Source organism: Lissotriton helveticus, chromosome 1_1 (assembly GCF_964261635.1).
Source record: "Lissotriton helveticus chromosome 1_1, aLisHel1.1, whole genome shotgun sequence".
Classification (NCBI taxonomy): domain Eukaryota; kingdom Metazoa; phylum Chordata; class Amphibia; order Caudata; family Salamandridae; genus Lissotriton; species Lissotriton helveticus.
In genome coordinates, this window is record NC_136057.1 from 1,257,214,737 (window position 1) to 1,257,236,635 (window position 21,899).

At 47.0% G+C, this 21,899-nt stretch overlaps 1 protein-coding gene across 1 annotated transcript in view; it reads left to right on the plus strand.

Annotated features, from left to right (window-relative positions):
- Positions 1-21,899, plus strand: part of MUC19 (mucin 19, oligomeric) — a 1,331,159-nt gene that overhangs the window by 173,564 nt on the left and 1,135,696 nt on the right. The window contains exons 29-32 of the mRNA XM_078649731.1: positions 8,545-8,683; positions 13,215-13,307; positions 17,892-17,979; positions 18,129-18,263. Of these exons, the coding sequence (XP_078505857.1) occupies positions 8,545-8,683; positions 13,215-13,307; positions 17,892-17,979; positions 18,129-18,263 (455 nt within the window). The remainder of the gene's footprint in view (positions 1-8,544; positions 8,684-13,214; positions 13,308-17,891; positions 17,980-18,128; positions 18,264-21,899) is intronic.

The window sequence follows — 21,899 nt, forward strand, 5'->3', positions numbered from 1 at the left end:
TAAGGCAGTGAGCGCAAGATGTGGGGTAAAGAGGGATAAAAGGCAGTGAGCGGGAGGTGTGGGGTACAGAGGGATTTTAGGCTGTGACTTCAGGGTGTGGGGTACAGAGGGATATGTTGTGGCAGTGAGCACGAGGTGAAGGGTACAGAGGGATATGTTGTGGCAGTGAGCACGAGGTGAAGGGTACAGAGGGATATGTTGTGGCAGTGAGCGCGAGGTGTGGGGTACAGAGGGATATAAGGCAGTGAGCGCAAGGTGTGGGGTATAGAGGGATATAAGGCAGTGGGCAATGGTATTGTGGGTGTTTCAAATGCTGCACAGCTTATGCCTCTGCCCCTTGCATCAGGTCTCTCACATGTGCAAGTCCGTTTCAATAAGGGACCAGTATAAGCCAGGAGGCATCCACCAAAACACCCACGGTGGAAAGGGAGAGCACAGATTTAAAAATGGCTGCAGCTCTGTGTGCTAGTTAGCAATGGAATCGTTGGTGTGGGCAATTTATATTAGGCTTTAGCTTTCAGCCTTTATCTCGAACAGCCTGCTCTCGGTGCGACCCAGGCCACGATAGGCACAGAAAAGGCTGCACACCTCCAGGTTCAACTCCAATCAGAGTCGCAACTAGAGTAAAATTTGGGTGGGGGGGGGTTAAGAAAAAATTAGGGGGGGGGCTGATTATTCAAGCAAAAGGCAGAGTGGAGTTGCAGGGGCTCTAAGCAGGGGGGACATCAAAGGCTCATTAACAAGCAAAAGGTTTTTAAAAGACCTGTGAAGTACTCTGGTGCGGCTGTGTGTGTGCCCGGGAAGCTGTCTCATCCCGGGCTGTCACACACGACGGGGGGGGAGAGGGCTGAAGCCCTTTGAGTCCAATGGGCGTTGCACACCTGCCTCCAGCCCTAGTACTCTGGCGCCGTAGGGCAATATGCTCCAGTCCATGAGCTCACCACACCGTTGGTGAGTCCCCCTGCTGGTTCTCACCTCCATTGTAATCCTGCAGCGCCGGCCGTCCCTGTCACCACGCTCCAGTGGGTCCCAGGATCATGGAGCCAGCTCCCAGGCGCAGGCCGCCAGACTTCAGCACCATGGGCGTCCGCAGGGGGGCGCAAGGAAGGGTGCTCTGGGGGGGGGGGGCAGGCGCCCCCCCCCGCGGACGCCCATGGTCTGGAGGATGCATTGCAGGCATTAACTACGTATTTTCATAATTAGTACAAAAAGAATAATCTGGTCATTAACTTATCTAACGCCAAAATTATGGAGATTTGCATTTAATACGGCCCAACCAGCCTTCCAACTTCACAGTGAAAAGCTGGAACTCTTAACTCTTTTGATTATTTGATTATCATGTTTGTTGTTTCTGGCTCCTGAACTCGATAGTACACGAAACTCAAATTGACTCTTACCGATCAGCGGGTGTTGTTATAAAATGTACTGGGCGCCTTAGAGGCCAACCATTCTCAAATGTACTGGCTGCCTTTCATGTAAAACCCACAACAGCATCCTTGCCCCTAGAAAAACTGTGGTTCCAATCAAGGTTCAATTAAAAGAACGCAGAAAATAGGTTCTTAGGAGCGTTACCTCAGTTAAGACAGGGAATGCCAGTTGTCCCATTGACCAAGGAACTAACTGTAACTGACATCAGGGGCTACATTACAGAGAGAGCCTAGGGCGTGCAGCGGGAATGTCCATCCGCTTTGTGTGTCGCTAGGGCACTTTAGTATTAAAGAAAGGGCAGCAGATGCTTGTGCGGACCCTCCTGTAATGCAGATAGGGCTTGTGATTGCATGTAGCTCCAGCACTATCATTAGAAGGTGTTCCCTCATTTGCATGCATAGAGGCTTGGCAACATGCAAATGAGGGAATCAGTTTGCCTCTGCCCCTTTGCTATATTATGGAGACCGGGGCAGAGGCACACATGCCTTTAAGAGGTACACTGAAAGAGCTCAAAAACAAGGTTGCACATTTTCAGTGCGCCTCAAAAAGGCAGCCCTCTGGAGGGGAGAAAGAGGGTCCAATGGACCCCCACAGGCATCCCTTTGCATTCGGATGCAGCCACTCACTCCACCCGCCTGTAAGGGGGTCTCTCTCCCCTCTTTAAAGTGTAGGCAGGTTACCACATGCAAATTTCCAGCATTTGTCATCTTCTTGTCCTTTGAGTGTATTCTTTAGCAACAGCAATGACCCGTGCAGGTAAGAGCGGTGAGGGGTTAGGGCCGGGTGGAGGGGATTTCGACTGATGATGACGAGGAAAATTAATTATTTATTTAATTTTCCCTCATAGTTGTCGGTCGAATCCACACCAACCTCCCCACCGCTCTTACTTACAGATGTCACTGGGTTCCATCTATCTCAGGTGTTTTCCCTTTTTCCCTTTCTTCTTTCTCTCTCCTTCTTAAATGTCCGTATAAGAAGAAAGACTGCCCAGGCTGGTCCGAGAAGGGCTCTTAAGTGCTAATTTTTTAGGACAACATTTTTGAGAGTGTCAGGGGCGTAACACAGACCCTGCAGCCCCCGTGGTGCGGGGGGGGGGGGGCGCCGAGCTGCAGGGGGCCCCTCTCACAACAGTACTCAGGCCTTAGAGCTCCGGATTAAATCCGGAGCGGGCCCCTCCGTGTGCCTTGCAGGGGGCCCGTTCAGCGTTCCTTACGCCACTGGAGAGTGTGATACACTTTTTATGAAGTCACACACTCGGACTTGTAGGACGCAAAAGCACAAGCTCGGACAAGCCAGTCAAAAGGATGAAATTGCAATTCTATTTTGGTTAAAATGTGTACAGCAGAGTGGATAAAGTTCCACACATGTGCTTCAGAGCTCACTCGTCAAAGGGTAAGGCTGATACTTCATTCTTTTTAAGAAGTGTTCCGAATACCAAATATGGTTACATGAAAATGGAATCTCAATTTGGGAGAACTCAGCTTTATTACTTCTTTGACCGATTGTGGTGTTCTTCGCTTTTGACACCTGCTTTGGGATTGGTGCTCATATTTGTAATTGTAATTGTAAAGCTACTTATATAGCACGAACTGTCACCCTACGGGTATAATGAATCTGTGGGAGGTAGTATCCATTAAATGATCGCGTTATCTACGATAATGTTGTCTGTGATGGTCCACTGTCAATCAATCAATCAATCAATCAATCAATCAAAGCATTTATATAGCGCACTACTCACCCGGAGGGTCTCAAGGCGCTGGGGGGGGGGTCCGCTACTGCTCGAACAGCCAGGTCTTGAGCTGCTTCCTGAAGGCGAGGTGGTCTTGGGTCAGGCGGAGGTGGGTCGGAAGGGAGTTCCAGGTCTTGGCGGCCAGGTAGGAGAAGGACCTTCCTCCTGTGGTGGCTCTTCGGATGCGGGGGACGGCGGCGAGGGCGTGGCTGGTCGATCGAAGCTGGCGTTTGGGAGCGTAGAAGTTGAGGCGGCTGTTGAGGTATCCTGGGCCTTGGTTGTGTAGGGCTTTGTGTGCGTGGGTGAGGAGCCGGAAAGTGATTCTCTTGTTGACCGGAAGCCAGTGCAGGTCTCTCAGGTGTCCGGAGATGTGGCTTCGGCGGGGGATGTCCAGGATGAGTCGTGCTGAGGTGTTCTGGATCCGCTGGAGTCTCTTTTGGAGTTTGGCGGTGGTTCCGGCGTAGAGGGAGTTGCCGTAGTCCAGACGGCTGGTGACGAGGGCCTGGGTGACCGTCTTCCTGGTCTCGGTGGGGATCCATCGGAAGATCTTACGAAGCATGCGCAGGATGTTGAAGCATGACGAGGAGACGGCGTTGACTTGTCTGGTCATGGAGAGGGAGGAGTCCAGGATGAAGCCCAGGTTGCGTGCGTGGTCTGTTGGTTTGGGTGCGCTGCCCAGGGCGGGGGGCCACCAGGAGTCGTCCCAGGCGGAGGGTGAGGATCCCAGGATGAGGACTTCCGTCTTGTCCGAGTTCAGTTTCAGGCGGCTGTTCGACATCCATTTGGCTACGTCTGTCATCCCTTCGTGCAGGTTGGCTCTGGCGGTGGCGGGGTCGTTGGTGAGGGAGAGGATCAGCTGGGTGTCATCGGCGTAGGAGATGATGTTGAGGTTGTGCTGGCGTGCGATGGCTGCGAGGGGGCTCATGTATACGTTGAAGAGTGTTGGGATGAGCGAGGATCCTTGAGGAACGCCGCAGATGACTTCGGTGGCCTCCGATCTGAACGGGGGGAGGCGGACTCTCTGTGTCCTTCCGGCGAGGAAGGAGGTGATCCACTCAAGTGCCTTCTCCTGGATTCCGACGTTGCAGAGGCGCTGTACTAGGGTGCGGTGGCAGACAGTGTCGAAGGCCGCTGTTTCTCCGTTGTCGAGCAGGGCTCGGATGTCATCGGTAGCTGCGATCAGGGCGGTCTCGGTGCTGTGGTTGGCCCGGAAGCCAGACTGCGAGAGGTCGAGGGAACCGTTCGTCTCGAGGAAGGCGGCCAGTTGCTTGTTGACGGTCTTCTCGATGACCTTTGCCGGAAACGGGAGTAGCGAGATGGGGCGGTAGTTCTTGAGGTCGGTGGGGTCGGCTGATGGCTTCTTTAGTAGGGCGCTGAGTTCGGCTTGCTTCCAGCTCTCCGGGAAGGTGGCGTTGTCGAAGGAGGTGTTGATGATGTCCCGCAGGTGGGGTGCGATGACAGCGTCGGCTTTGTTGAAGACGTCGTGAGGGCAGGGGTCTGTTGGAGATCCGGAGTGGATGGAGTTCATCGTGCGGATGGTGTCTTCGGTGCTGATCGGGGTCCAGGCGCGGAGGGTGGTGGGGGGGGGCGGTGGTTCGGTCGCGGCGTGCGTCGGTTGAGTGCTGAAGCTGTTGTGTATGTCCGCGATCTTGTTGTGGAAGTAGGAGGCGAGGGAGTTGCAGAGGTCTTGCGAAGGGGTGATGTCGTTGTTTACGGCGTTGGGGTTGGAGAGCTCTTTGACGATGTTGAAGAGTTCCTTGCTGTTGTGTGCGTTGTTGTCCAGTCGCTCCTTGAATGCGGTTTTCTTGGTGGCGTGGATCAGTTGGTGGTGTTTTCGGGTGGCGAGCTTGAGGGCAGTCATGTTGTCCGGTGTTGGGTCTCTGCGCCAGGTTTTCTCGAGTGCTCTGCAGTTCTTCTTGGAGCTCTTCAGTTCGTCGTTAAACCATGGGGCTTTCTTGCTGCCGGGTCTGCTCGGCTGGGTCTTCAGAGGGGCGAGGTCGTCTGCGCAGTCGCTGATCCATTTCGTGAGGTTGGTGGCCGCTTGGCTGGGGTTCGTTGTGCTGGTGGGCGGGTTCTTGCTCAGGGAGGTAACGAGCTGGTCTGCAGTGATCTTGTTCCAGCTTCTGCGGGGAGCCTGTTGCTGGTGATGGTGGAGCGTGGTCCTTCTGAAGCTGAAGTGGACGCAGCTGTGGTCCGTCCAGTGGAGTCCCGTGGCGTGGCTGAAGGCGATGTCCTTGCTGGATGAGAAGACGGGGTCGAGTGTGTGTCCGGCGTAGTGGGTGGGGGTGGTCACCAGCTGCTTGAGTCCGAGGTTGGCGAGGTTGTCCAGCAGGGTGGTGGTGTTGCGGTCGTTGTTGTTCTCCAGGTGGAAGTTGAGGTCCCCGAGGAGGATGTAGTCGGCGGAGGGGAGGGCGTGTGGACTGATGAAGTCGGCGATGTCCTCGCTGAATTGTGTGCGTGGTCCCGGGGGTCTGTAGATGAGGGTGCCTCTGAGGGTGGTCTTGGGGTTGACGTGGATCTGGAAGTGTAGGTGTTCGGCGGGTGCGAGGGTGTCGTCGGTGATGGTCGTGATGCGGATGGTGTTCCTGTGGATGATGGCGATGCCTCCTCCTGTCTGGTTGACGCGGTCCCTCCGGATGATCTTCTAGCCGTCCGGGATGGCGATGGCGATGTCGGGCGCTGAGGAGGCGTTCATCCAGGTTTCCGTGAGGAAGGCAACGTCTGGAGATGTGGTGTCGAGCAGGTTCCAGAGCTCGACGGCGTGTCTGTGGACGGAGCGGGTGTTGAGCAGGATGCACTTCAGGTGGTTGCTGCTGTTGTGCGTCTTGGTCTTAGTTGGTGCTGGAGTAGTGCAGGTCCGGGTGCAGGCGAACTTGCAGGAGTGGCAGCAGAAGGGTCCGTGAGTGCGTCTCGGGGTGGCTCGGAAGCATCCTGGGGGTCGGCCGGCGTTGAGTGCGTGGAGGTCGGTGGCATCGTAGGTCCGGCGGCTGGGCTGGTCTCTGCGGGAGCCAGGGGTCCTGGCACTGGGCGCGGTCCAGGCGCGGACGGGCGCAGGCGGGCTTACCTTTGGCGCGCCTTCGGCGCACAATCGGCGCGCCCGCTGCGCGTTGACCGCTCTGCCATATGTGGAGAGTGGGGGGGGCGGAGCGAGGGAGGGGCAGCTGGGAGGCGGGAGCGGGGTGGCGAATGGGAAGGGCTGATGAGGGGAGGGGCGGGGCCGCAGGGGGCAGCGGCGGGGAGCGGGGAGGTGGCGGGAAGCGCGGCAGGGGCCGGGGGCGACAAGTCACAGGGGTACAATAATACAAAACGGGGGCAACAGAAAATAAACAGGGAGCAGAAGCTACACAGGGGGTCAAAGCAAACGGAGTTACAGAGGAACAAGTACAACAACACGGGGAGTGTAAAATGCCAGGGAGCAGAGAACACACGGGGGAAGAGAAACAATCGGATACTTAGAAACAGACGCGGCGCAGGTGGGGCAAGAGCGCCAACAGCGGTGTCACAGGGTCACGAGCGCCAACAGCGGAGTCACAGGGTCACAGGACCCAGCGGCGGCGGCGGCACTTGGCGGGAACGGGGGGCAGCCTGGGCTCACTCACGAGGAGTGTGCGTGGTGCGTGGGGGTGACCAGCCCAGAGGGACAGTGGTCACTGCTCGCCACCTCGCCCACCTCGTCCTATATGGCCCAGTCAGTGGGAGGGAGGGGCAGCTGGGAGGCGGGAGCGGGGCGGAGAATGGGAAGGGCTGACGAGGGGAGGGGCGGGGCCGCAGGGGGCAGCGGCGGGGAGCGGGGAGGTGGCGGGAAGCGCGGCAGGGGCCGGGGGCGACAAGTCACAGGGGTACAATAATACAAAACGGGGGCAACAGAAAATAAACAGGGAGCAGAAGCTACACAGGGGGTCAAAGCAAACGGAGTTACAGAGGAACAAGTACAACAACACGGGGAGTGTAAAATGCCAGGGAGCAGAGAACACACGGGGGGAAGAGAAACAATCGGATACTTAGAAACAGACGCGGCGCAGGTGGGGCAAGAGCGCCAACAGCGGTGTCACAGGGTCACGAGCGCCAACAGCGGAGTCACAGGGTCACAGGACCCAGCTGCGAGCGGCGGCGGCGGCACTTGGCGGGAACGGGGGCAGCCTGGGCTCACTCACGAGGAGTGTGCGTGGTGCGTGGGGGTGACCAGCCCAGAGGGACAGTGGTCTTCCTCTGTATTGTATATTGCCCTCCATCCTCCCTGGCTGAGTAAATTAGGGGCTGCCATTGAACTTTGTTTTGTTATGTCTCCGTGCAAACATACACCCTTGCCTCTGTAGAGCATGGAAAAAACATAGAATATTTGACGTCACAGGTGCTTGCGGCGCCTTACATTGATTGGGGATGTCAACAAAGCGGAGCTTCTCAGATCCACAAACAAAGTCACTCAGTGGCAGCTGCAGCCTGTGCTTGGTTAAGAGACTGAAAAAACATGCCCCGATCCTATTCCTCACCCGGAAAGACTAACATAGGGAATCCGCAATAAGATGAGTACCCCTCACACACACCCTTAGTGAAGGGAAGTAAATCGCTCTTTGGTGGTTCTTCTTTGCTGTTTTGGATTCTGCATTCATGGCTAGCTTGATGCTCCTTGCGCCTCATTTCTCATCAGTCTATTTTGGAATACCCCCAAGTGATCTCGACCCTATTGTTTGATGCTGTTTTGTTCAGCTCGGGATTCCACTGTCTCTCCAGTACTGCAGCATTATTGGGATTTGCTTCATCTTTTCCGCCCTTCTCCGAATCTGCCCTTTTCAGATTTTTTTGTTTTTCCAGTACGTTCATTAAAATTTGATTCCAGAGTGAAATGAAAGAAAAAGCACACAAACTCGAGGAAATAACAGCGTAGGACCTATTGACCATGATTTTAGCAGATATTCCTTTCGCAGGCTGGCAGCTGATAAAGGCTTGACAGATCTTAGTGACAAGGAGCGTAGGAGTCACTGCTGTAAACACTACTTTTGTCCTGTAGATACAGCTGCTTTTCAGGATGCTGTAGCAAGTCGACTTGTGATGCAGTCTGTGTACTACATAGCTTCATGTCACTCTGGGCATAACATATATATGTTCATATTCAATAAGTGCAAGTGGCACATTACCTTACGGGAACTCTCCAATGACACCAAAGAGAGACCATCACTACTGTGCCCACTCTATGGCAGGTATTAGTTCAGTGGTATGGCAGTTTTTGCACACTTTATTGCAGAAGATTATTTATTATTAAAGGATTGTATTGACAGTAGAACATGGAACCAATAGCATAAGAATAGTATCGTGTTATACAACAAAAATTCTAAAAGTGCTATTTTTGTTAATGGTTTGTATTTCAATGTTTTTTGGGGTTTTTGCAGCATTTGCAAAGGAGGAACATGGGAGTGCAACCAAGGGTCGTGTCCTGGAAAATGTAAAGTGGAGGTGGGAATGTATGTAACGACCTTTGATTCCAAAATCTACAGCTTGCATGGACACTGTTCCTACGTACTTTGTCACGTAAGCCACTTTTAATATATATCATATACGTAGTTTCAAGTTGCTTGGTTTTTTCTTTGATAACAAAAAGATTTGTCACTGACTGAAAAAGAAATAAAGTTGATGGAAAATGTATATTTTCTGTGAGGAAATGTTACAGACTTCTGTCATCTCTGAATATATTCTTACGTCCTTTTGCCTTCCCATTCTCAGTCTGTGGGTATCAAGATCTGAAATGTCTTCTGTAGCTGCTATTTAAAAGATTTGCTTGTTTGTGTCTGGCATGTAAATATCTATCAAAGTTGTCACGCCCCATTTACTGCACGTTGCTTGCTCCCATCGTCTGCTTTTTTCACTCAAAAAAATGTGAGTTGGGCACTATCTCGTTTCACTCAGAGAATTCCTGGTGTGCATCTTTGCCCCAGAGAATTTTTTTTTATTTTTGGTCTTTTGTGCTCACCATCATCCTTCATCTCGAGAGGCTTAGACTGAACATGCTCCAGCTTTAGGCCTTGAATGTTTTGGCAGAGGCCGTTTTTAGTAGCCGAGCTCCTCAACATGAGCATCTCTTGCTCGAGGAACACGCATCCAGTATGCGCTGCTAGCACTAGTAAGTGGACCCACCGCAACTATCTGGCTCATGGTGTGAATGCACCGATCCCACCAGAGAAGTTGGATTTTAATGTCAGGAAGAAGAAGCAAGAGATAAGTACTTGGTTTTGCACATTGCCCCCAGGGTCAAGCCTGTTTTCTGACAGTGAGGTTGGAAGGTATTCTGATCGTGCATGGAGGTCAGTCACCCTCACTAGCAAAGGGTATGAGTCTTGAGCCAGCTGAAGACTTTTTTGCAGCTTCTATGTAGAAGCCAGATGTACAGAGTTCATGTGGTCCCTGCGAAAGTGGACAGGAGCAATGACAACAGAGTCAGGAAACTAGAGCTCTATAAATCACTGACAAAAGCGCACACTAGCCACTTTGGCATGCGGAACTTCCAGGTGTCACTTGCTGTCTGATTTTGATGCCTACATTTCAGATTGTCTTCTCTGGATGCCACTGACTGTCTTTCCGAAGACATAAGCTTAGAGATGCTAAAAGCAATTCCATCTTGGCATAGTTTCATTAAAAAAAAATCAGGGGATGATTTAGAATTTGACGAGCAGAGAATACTCGTCGAGATGACGGAGGGCATTGCCCCGTCTCCAGAGGGCCCTCCACCTGCCAAATCTAGAATTGCTGCCGGGGACAACTCTAAACCATTGTGTCAGCGGTTCCTGTCAATGTTATAAATGTTTGAAGGGCGGAGTCAAAATTAAAAAAAAATTGATCAAAACCCTTTGCTAACTCGACTTCCTCTTCCGATTTAATGACAGCAAATCAAACATGACCGAAAAAAAACATGACAGCTACCAGTCAAACATTTAGAGTTTTTGCCTTGCTGAGATTTGAACTCTTGACCTACAGATTGCCATTTTGTTTTTATAACAGTGAGCATTCAGCTCACGGAGACATCCTCTGATAATCTCCCAAGTAGAATTTACAGACAAGCAGAATCAGAATATTCTGAAGAAGTAAAAATCACCAAGCTTAACACATCAGGGAATAATTACTCAGTTGCAACGCTGGGGGAATAAAATGGTACAGGGGTAGTGTGGTCAAAGGGTGGAAAGCCTTTCCTAATGAGCGCCATCTTGTGCCCGGTATACATAGTCTAGTAATAATCTCATTTTTCCATCATTATTTATGCACACCATTTTGCGATTTTTAAATCGTTTAAAAAAGAATGAGTTTAATTTTTTAACAGGCATTACATACTTACACTGAGCACTTAAAAATAGTGTTTTGATAACGCTGTTATTTTTAAACGAACATTGTAGTATTTTTTCTATTGCTTTTATTACTAGACTATATATACTATTCACAAGATGGCACTCATTAGGTGACATTGGCTGCTGCGCAGCCGAAACGCTTCTTGTCCGGGGAGGCCTGATGTAATAAACTCATGCTGATCTTCTTCCACCCCAGAGTTCATTTTCTTTCATGAATTGGAAAGATTGTTGGAATATATATATATATATATATATATGGACGTGTATATATATATACATATATATCTATATATCTATATATATATATATATATATATATATATATATATATATATATATATAAATATATAAATATATATCTATAAATATATATATATAAATATATATATCTGTATATATATATATATATATATATATATATCTATCCCGTGAGTGGGATTGGCGTTTATACTACCGGAACTGTTGTGATATATATATATATATATATATATATATATATATATATATATATATATATATATATATATATATACATATATACGGGCGGTTCAAGGTAGGGCTCCTGGTCACCCAGTAAATCCAAACAGACATTCCATTCGTAAAAATAGACGTACTCGAACACTTGGGTTGCTGGTGCACGAAAATTTATTCTGGCAGGAAACAACGCGTTTCACCTATCGGCTTGATCACGTTTCAGCCGTTAAACCAAATGTGTGTCCTTTTAATCCATTCTTAAAATTAAAAATAGGACTAATCACCCTCTGTGTATACAAACAGTAAACGATCATGGCGGCCATTAGCAACAGATTAAATATGCATAGTAAAATACACATTTCTCACGTATAAATCCATAATATAAGGTCTTTAGAGTTTTAAAACTTAGTCCCCACATATATTGGAAATATCACGTTAAATTACGTAAACTCTGACCGTATTTCAAAATTTGCATAAATGTGCCGAAAACGCAAATACGTACTGCACAAATAATATCCCATTGGTATAATATATAACAATTTTCTTATTTCTTATCTATAAATTTTAGGATCTCTGTTACATGAGTGTTTGTCAATAAACTCAATAAAGTTTCCATATTCAAACCCACATAATACTCGTGTTCACAGAGCAATATATTGTATACGGGAGAGGTGTGGCGCCGCGGCCAGGGCGACTGGGCGACTGACGCTGGTCTGGGGATCAGGGTTCGATCCCCGGCTCCGGCGGCAGGTTAGTCCAGCACCATGCGACTCTGGGCAATAGCTTGCTTAATCTTCCCGACGGCCCCCAGCGCCTAGAGACCCTAACCGGTGATTGTGCGCTATACAAATGTGGATTCTTATTATTATTATTATTATTATGCAAGCAGAGTGGAATTGCGAATTATACCAGCATAAGCAATTATATCGATGAGTCCATGCCCCAGTGGGCATTTATAAAATGATTATTCATTTGCATTGCTTGATAATAAGTCGAATACTTAATAGAGTTCTCGTTATCACCAGTCCAGTACTGCTGCAATATCAGGAAATACAACCTGACGTAAAGATCTTCCATGCCCAAGTGGGTATTATTGCCCTAGATCCATAAAGTATCAATGGTATTTAATCAACAAGCGCTACGTTTCACATTTCCGGTCTTCAATCAAAGAAAACAAGTTCTAATCCCATGCCATGATCCAACCGTTTCCATCAAAATACCTAAACAAAGTTAAAAATATAAAATCAGACACCTGAAAAGCAAACTGCAGAACACTGCTGTATAATCGCATTATATAATTTCATTGAGCAATGTGCACCGCCAGTTCTTCATTTGAGTTTAACCCATTCGGAGTCATACATTCAAAATCAATTATATATCTTGACTTCAATTTCCGCAATACCAATTCTCTGTTGCCTCCTCGAATTCCCAGATCCGCCATGTCTATGACCACCATCCGCAAAAGATTTTCATCTTGAAAATGATGGTTATAGAAGTGACGTGCCACAGGGTATTGTTGATTATCATTTTTAATAGCCCTTAAATGCTCCATCACTCTCTTTTTTGCTCTGTGTATTGTACTGTCTACGTACCATCTGTCACAAGGGCAGATAAGTACATAGATACAGTACATGGTGTTACAAGTCAGAGATTTGCGAATTGTGAACTCCCTGCCTGATGTGGGAATAATGAGAGTTTCACAATCCACACCTTTCCGGCAGGCTTTACAGCTTCTGCAACATTTGAAACCTGCCTTTCCTTTTCCTGGCATTTTACTGGTAACTGAATGATGGCTTAAGTCATCTTTCAGAGATTTGCATTTTCTAAATGTAATCTGAGGATTGGAATTCAGATGTGGTTTAAGATGTTGATCTGTCAAAAGGACATGCCAATGTTTATTAAAAATCCTTTTAATTTCATGGGCCTGTCCTGAGAATGTAGTTATGAATCTTACTTTATCATCTTTGTCAATCGCTCGGTTGGGGTTCAACAATTTATTGCTCACAGTGGCATCCGCCCTGTTACATGCCTGTTTGATGGTCCTGTTTTTATAACCTCGTTCCTTAAAACGATTGCACATTACTACTTTTTCAAGTTCATAGGCAAAGTCTGTGGTACAATTTCTCTTTGCCTGTAGCAGTTCCGGCAAGGAGCCATAAGTCTAGTTTACATACACATCTGCTTGCAGAAATACTAAATAAAGGTTACCTTGTCTAATATTTATTCATGTGTTTCTTTGTTTCTATTAATAGTTCGGTGATACAATGATCTCTGGTGAGTTTGTACAGTCTAAGACTGCTCAAAAATCAACTACCTTGAAGAGTATTACAGTAATGATGGAAATGGTAAGTGCTTACTATCCACACATGTTCACATATGATTATCTATGCTTTCCAGTTTGTATTACATCACTTTGCTCTTTCATTATTGCTCCCTAAAAGTAGGATTGCCAAAGCCAATAGGACTCTCTGTTTTAAAGAAGCAATGGCATTTTCATGTTCATGTCCTTGAAAAGCTGCAGTCTGCAATTTCTTGATGCAGATTCCAGTGCATATGCCCATTACTAGAGGGTCATCAAGTTAGACAGAAGTGTCCTCTGTAGCATGCTGCAGTACCTTCCCCACTAGAGTTCTAATAAGCATAAGCATAGCTAGAACCCTTTGACAAATTGGGAACCTCAGGGCAAAATGTAAACATTGTAGAGGTGGTCTAGGTTGTGTATGGTTGATAGGTTGGTAAGGAATCTGTGGCAAGAAAAGTATGGTAGGTTAGATATAGTAATGTGTGTTATGTAATGTATGGAAGGTAGATATGATACTTTAGGTATGTTTTTTGGTAGGTGAGCTGTAATAGGTATTGTATATTAGATATAATAACTACATATGTAGGTTAAGTAAGCATGGTAGGTAGGTTTGAATATGCCATGTTACAACACATGCGTTTGAAATGCAAGGCATTACAACGTGGTCATTACAACGACCGCATTGTTACATCGCAGGCCATTACAACGCAAGTCATTACAATGACTTGCTGTAGGGGGGGCGCTGGATGTTGGAATAGTATAGAATAATATTCCAACTCCAGTCTGTGCAACGGTAAGGAAGGTGCTGGATTTCAAATCCAACAACTTCTGCCCCCTACAACAGCATGCATTATAATGGCATGTGATGTAACAATGTGGTTGTTGTAATGTCCGTGTTGTAATGGGATGCGATGTGTAAATATCGTTGTAAACGATTGTTAGATCTATGGGTCTCTAGTTGGCAATGGTATTCACCTTTATCCAAATAGGGACCCATAATTCTAAGTCAGGATAAGGGGATTACACTCCTTAATAACCCCTGCTCACCCCCTTGGTAGCTTGGTACGAGCAGACAGGCTTATCTCAGAGGCAGTGTGTTAAGCATTTGTGAATATACACAGTAATGCAGTGGAAACACTACAGGTGGACACAACACAGGTTTTATAACAATTAGTATTCTTTATATAGGCTTAACACAAGTCCACAAATGACAAAAATCCACAATACTACACTTAAGATTGCTTTAAAGATGATAAAAGCTACTTAGTTCAAGTTGATGATAAATGCGACAAAGTTCTCAACAAAGTTCCTGGATGCGTAATGCAAAGTAAACAAAAGGTTCGCAAAGGGGGAGATGCGTCGGTTCCGTGATCCGGGGGAAATTATGCGTCGTTCCTCAATGCTTGCACAGAGTAGGGGATGCGTCGTGATCCTTACCGGTGCGGAGGTGATGCGCAGATTCTCTGCCTTAACTCCGAATGGGTTCCATTGGACTCACCCTGTAAGTGACCAAGTGTCACCTGAGATTTTTCCCTCTGACTGCAATAAAAGTTTGGCAGCTCTGCAAAGTACTGATTTTTAAACTCTTTAAAATCGATGACACCAGTTATACGCTTTGTATTGATTTCATTTCAGTGTCTACATTTATATAAAATACGCTACATTTTTATAAATTGGTGTCCGATTTCTTTCGAGTCATGTCAATTACTTACCATCAATGTTGGTACTGTAAAATGCTTTATGCATGTTCCTCGAAGTACGCCTCTCTGCTCTTTGCCTCTCCACCAGGACTGAGAGAAGGATTACTAGTGTGAATCTGAGGTCCTCTTTTGGGTATCGTGTTGATATTACATGGTAAAGCTTCCCAGCCATACCAAATAATATTGCTACCATGCTACACTAACCATGTCTTGTGACCTGACAAGTAAGTGGTGGAGAACCGGGCATTGGAAGTTAGGAGCAAGAATTAGATGACACACCCACTTGCATTCTCACTTTCAGGTTATCCCTGACACTCACAGGGTAGGCTAGGAAGTGGGTGCCGTTAGGTAAAATACCAGCGGCTGCTTTTCTGCTAAGGTGGAGGACCATCGCTCCACTGCTTTAATGCAGTGCAAAGGAAAAATTAAAATGATAGTAACAGAAATGTATTATCATTTTATTTTTTGTATTGCAGTTGCCACCAGGTTAGGGCAGGGCTGGGCTCCCCACGCCACAAGGAGGAGGAGTGGCTGCTGCTGCACCTAAAGTGCGCCTGACTGTTTTGCCTGCCGTCTCGGGCTGGCCAAACAGTCATGCACACTTTGCATGTTAATGCCCAGGCTGCCACTCCCCTTCCGCTTCCTGGTTCCTGCTGACTAGAAGTGGTGGCTGGCGACCAACAGGTAAGTTTTCTTTTTTATTTATTTCCTAATTCCCCCATCTTTCCCTTCTACCGTCCCCTACCAGCCGCCACTGTGAAATACAAGAGATAAAGAAAACACAATAGGTAAGATTAGAAGACAATTCAAAAAACATGATAATAATGATTTACATAAGATGCACAATCAAAAACATATATATATTTTCACTGAAAAAAAAACATAGTTAAATGCCATTTATGGTTCAGGCAAAGGCCTGTGCCCAACACCCGCTGTGTATGGCCCAAGGCTGTGTGCAGTTAGGTTGGCTGATGGCAGAGGGTTGGGTGTGGGTCCTGGTCATATGCCAAGCCCTCCACAAGCTCCTGCTTCACATGGGCTCCTGCTGTCCTGTGGGGGTAAGCTCATGACAGTGGGTAGGGTGCAGGGACTAGCTGCAACCCTGGCCCTGTTCCTAAAACCCACAGCTCATGGTCTAAAGTCATAGGCCATGTGTTGTTTTGGTTGGCTGATGGCAGTGGGTTGAGTGAAGGGCCTGGTGTTTGTCCTGGTCTTATGCCCAGCTTCAGCTGCACACTGTCAAAGGTTGAATGCAGGGCTTGGCTTTTGAGTTTTGGAAATTAGGTACTTCATAAAAGAAAAGAAAATATGCAGAAAAAAGACACTGTTAAAAAACTAGGGGGCATATTATGAAGCCCCAGCGATAATTATCGCTGGGTAGCATGGATTTTTATCACTGAGATAGCGTGCTATCAGCAACGCTTATCTCAGAAGTGATAAAAATCCTCGTGCTAACTGCCAAATGAGAGATTATCGCTGGAAAACTAACGATAATCTCTCGAAGTTTGGCGTTAGCTTGATGATAGGGGCTCACAAACTTAGCCATGATATCCACCTTCCATAGGATATCATGAATAAGTCAGGAAAATACCAGATGTAAAAAAAGCAGCTCTAACCGCGGTTAGCGCTGCTTTTTTTTATCACTAACAGGGTTAGCGATATCCTTGATAATAGGAGAAATGTCACTTAACAACATTTCTCCTATTATTTTTCTCTGGAACGCCCCCTTTGCATCTCATTAGTGTTGCAAGGGGAAGTGTAGAGAAAAAGGGTGCTAACATGCGAATTTGCGTGTTAGCACCCTGTTGCTGGTAGGGAGATAATTTTATCTCCGCTTTCTAGGCTTTTAAAGCCAAAAAAGCAGAGATAAATCCCTTGATAATATGCCCCTAGGTTTTGGTTCTGTCTCAAAAGCGTCAAATCAGTGGAATTCACCAGTTATAGTTACAAACACAAACAACTCATGCTATAACTTGTGCCATGTTGTTCTCTGGGGCACATTATCAAGAAAGGTCGTTACATTATCGCCGCTTTTGTTTCCACATCTAACATGGGCTTCGATTGGAATTCATAGAGCATATTATCAAGCACATTATCGCAGCTTTATCGGCAGTTTCCTGCCGATAAAAGCGGCGATAATGTAAAGCCCTTTCTTGATAATATGCCCCTAGATTCTCTCTGGTTTGTTTATCGATTGTTTGCAAGGTGGCGTTTAGAGCAGGCTAGTCGACGGGACATATGGAGTTTGACGTGAGTTGGTAACCATAACTGCCAAATTTCAGTGGCTTAACCAGAACCAGACTCAGTTTAGGGTAAAAAAAAATACACACACACCCCTACCCCCCTCCACTCTCCCCGCAGAGCGCAATGTGGCATTCACCACTGTTTAGTTATGGTCAATCCGTACTTTCCAATGAAAGGGCATATTTTGATTTGCCTGTAACTTTTGATCCAGTGAGCGGATTTGCTGAAATTTAGCAGTCGCTTAGCGTTTGCCATAGCCAGGTTCCCATTTGGTGGTACATCCATAAGAGTGTGACAACACTTCGACGGGGAAAAATCACATGGAGGTACAAAATCACCACTGTTGCAATGTCAGAAAGTGTATGTATATTTTAAGCCCAATTAATACTAAGTTCATAATAGACTCTTTAATGGCATTCAGGATAATATTGATATGTAATCTCCGTTTTAAGATTACTTAGGACTTTTGTTATTGCCACTGTCACTGTGGTCACGTCACCTGCCCTGCATTTGGTGTGAGTTATGGCATGCGTATCTCTTGTTTGAATTAAGGATTGCTGTCATAACCATATGAAACTCAGCGCCAACGCCTTGCAAATGCAATGTGAACATTCAAAGAAGTGCGTGTTGTGGAAACTCAGTCACATTGCTGTTAATAACCGCATGCGTCTTTTACTTTACAGAACACGATCAAAGATGCTTACATTATCCGTTCGGACTGCAGTCTCATAAACAACAAGATAACCAGTAATGCAAAGAAATTTGCTTCTGGTGAGTATAAGAAATTTCCTTGAAGAGTGCAATGCTGTAACTACTTAAAGACGGCACTGTTTTGTCCTCTGAAAGCTGGAGACTGTAACATTACACTAATCGTAAAGAGCTTTGTTCATCGATTCGCTGTCATTTGTTTGTTTTTGCAGACTTATTAGCGATCACGACAACGGGCTCGATCTGTGAAGTGAACCTACCCACTGGGATGCACATTGTGATAGAGTGTGGTGCTAGTATGCAAGTCTATCTGATAGTGCCAACTACAGGATTTGAAAACACCAAAGGTAAGACGAGAAGCCTTCTGGAATCATGAAACTTTAAAAGCATCAGCTGTGCAGTGACACCCAAGGCCATTAAAAGCAGTGGGCCTCATTTATGAGGCTGTGCGTCACTTTTACTCCGCTGGTGCGTCACTTTTTGTGATGCACCAGTGGCGTAAAAAATGCGCCTTGTTTCGCCATATTTACAAAGTGACGCATCTAGGTAGATGTCTCACTTTGTAAACCGCTGCGCTACATTATACCTGCGCCAGGGGGGCGTATTGACGCAAGGAAGGGTCGTAGAAGTGACGCAGTGAAATCTATGAGATTTCACTGCGTCACTTTTAGGACGCCGTTGCGTCAAATTCTTGCGCCTGCCTCACAGCAGGCGTAAGACTGATGCAGGCCCTTTCACATGGGGCTTGCCCCATGTGAAAGGGCGCATTGCTGGAGTTGCGTCACTTTTGTGACACACTCCAGCAGTGCGTCACTTTTGCGCTTACAGTTACGTCAGAAATACTGACGTATCTGTAACTCCTTGCGACATGATGCGTCATACATTAAATATGAGGCATCAGGAATGTCGCAAGGAGTGTGTACTGAGAAGTGACGCATCGCTGCTTTCACGCAGCGATGCGTAATTTCTCATATATGAGGCCCAGTGTATTTTCAAAAGTCTTTATGTATTTATGTAACATGTTTGTTCCAGAACTTCGTGCCACGCGATGACTTTGTTGCTAAATCTTAGGTTTCAGGAGTGCAAGGGCTTACAGCCATGCAATATAAGCATTAGAGTGGTAGTGATGTTATTTAGAAAAAGACAAGAACAATACATGTTCTACATCTGTCCTTCTGACAAATTGCTGCCCCAGGGTACAATGCATGTGGTCCTCTTTTGCAAGTTTTATACTTGCAACCGGAAAAGATACATTCTACCAATATTAAAACAGCATGGCTTTACCCAATGCGGCCCGGTATACTTATACCTGCAAACACTACCTACCCTAGAAATATGTTGCAGAATGGCGTCATTTTTATGGTCGGTCTTTTATATCAGAAAGAACATGGTGTTAGTACCATGATTGGGCTAGATTGTACAGTAGTAAATGCTCAAATGCTTTAGAAAATACTAAAATGAACACCCGACGGAATTAAGGGATATAATATAACAATTTTATTGCCATATTTTGTAACCTTTTTAATTTTAGCACATCAGCACTTTATACAATTTGGGCCAGGCATGTTTACCATTAAAGTTGCACTCATAGTGGATTAGGAGTTGCACATAAATCTAAAATAACAACATAATTGGTATTTTTAAGTTTTACCACCGTTTGTGTATTTTAATCGATTATGGCAGTTTATTCTTACTTTTGGGTAAGTACTGTATAATGCTGCTTTGATGTTTGATATGCTTTTTTGGATGTTTTCATGCATTCGAATAAAGATTACTACTACTACATCTGTTTAGCAATCTGCGTTGCTTCAGCGCATTATTTTACTTGTTTAATTTATATTTCCACATCTTGCTAGCGCCGGGGCGACCCTTGGCTGGGGCAGCTGTCGCGCTCTATAAATGCTTAAAATAGAAATAGAAATGTGCATAGTCTTACTTCACAAAATTGTATTCTAATAAGCGTTAGGAGAAGGGGCACAAAGCAAATAAACAGAAAACCAATGCTGTTTGGAACATGCACTTCTTTGCCAGCGGAACTCTATCAACACCTGCCAGGTGTCATTACTACTGCTTAACGTCAATATTTGGCTCAGAAGCCCAAACCTTGCAAATGCTCAAACAAACACCTTTAACATTCGCCGACTAAGCAACAGGTACAAGGCCCCACACAAATCAAAACTCCTAGAAACCACTCATGGAGCAGCCCTCCACCTGCCTACCATGTATGACAATCCTGCCATCGCATCCTACCTTCATAGGCAAACCATGACCAAAGCACTGTACCCCAAGAACCATCCACCACTACAAGAAGCAACATGCATGGTCCATTTTAGCATTACTTGTATTCCCTGCACTGTCCTGTCAGTGGCCCCTAGGCTTGGGACTATGTTTAAGGCGTTATATTCCACATCTTCAGAACCTTAGACTGTTCATTCACTGCCGAGGTGCACATAGAGTTAGACACACACACACACACACAGCAGTATTAGCATCTCCTCTTGACCCTTTCCTTGCTGTCATGAACAAAAAAATTGTAATCTCCAACCTGATGTCTATTGTCCTCTGAGTATCTTTTATTCGTTCACAAAGATTTGCTCCTGACTGACTGCATTTTCAATACACACAAAACCATAATAAAGGTGTCACTATTGTGCATACCATGGACAAATTGGAAGGTTTGTTCCCCCTCTTCTACTTAACCATCTATCATTAGGACTTAGTTCCACAATTGAGGGAGCCTAAGTCCTGACCTGGTCCTCATGGATCGTTGGACATGATTTTTTGAAACACTGCCTGCTGGTAGGGACCTTCTTCAAGACAATGAGTGCTGGTGTGCTACAAATGTCCAGGACCGAAAGGGAGGTGTTGCCCATAGAGATCCCTGAAGTAGGAAAGCTGGCTGCTGAAAATAAAGTCCTTTAGATTTTCATAAAAAAATTGGTTATGAGGGGGCATGGTTATGCTGCGGAGCAGAATAGCCGCGAGTTGGAGCGGCTCCCGTAATCTCATCTCCCTTCCTAAAATCCGACACTGAAATCCGACTCCCACATGTGTGGGCAGATCATCGGAACCACTCAGGGCACCAAAGAGCCAAACACCTCTGCACCTGGACCCGAAACTACGGTGCTTTGGAGGCTGGCAGCCGGGGCCTCAAGTGAGGATCCGCAGCCGAGATAGACAACCGGCGTGCGCTGGCCCACCCAATGTCCTAGATCGGAACGGCAGCGGAATATGCGGAGTGACGGCCACGCTGGTGAACAGAACGAGCAGCAGTGGCTGAAGCCCAGTGGGTGTGCGAGATCATACCGGGGATCCCCCCTCCTCCATCCATCTGCCTCCCAGCCTGGCCCGAGTAGGGTGGAGAAGATGGTAACAACGAAGCTGCTGACCTCCCGACCCCGGTGGCAGGTCACAGCAGCAGCGCTCGCAGGCCCCACACTGGGCCGCCATCCAACTACAGTGCGGCGCAGTACCAGACCCACAGGGGCGGTGTCTCTCCGAGCGGACTATACCGTTGAGTGGAGGGCCCCAGAAGGCGGTGGAACTCAAAGGCATGGTGACCCGTGCTGAGTGCGGCGTCTGCAAATAAGAAGTGGCCGTGCCCTTGCGCCAGACTGCCTCTGGTGAGTGGCTTTGGGCCCAAAAGTTATACATAGCACAAGAGGAAGGCACTGTTTCTGCAACTGGCATCATTGCAATGAGATAGCTCCTGACCAACAGATGGGGCTACGCCTCGTGGTCGCTGTCAGATGGGCTGCTGGTTTGGGAGAGAGGGGGCCGGGGATTGGATTGGCCTGCCACTGCAGACTCGCATAATAGACACAGTGCCGAAGTGGGGGTTGCGGGCTGGGCCCCCCTCCTCACTACGCCACCCCCGCCCCATGGTGCCTCCAGCGTCTCAAGCCTCCAGGCTCAAACAGAACTGTCACCCTGCAGGGGCGAGTGAGGAAACTAAAGTATACCCAACGCAGATTTCACGGCCC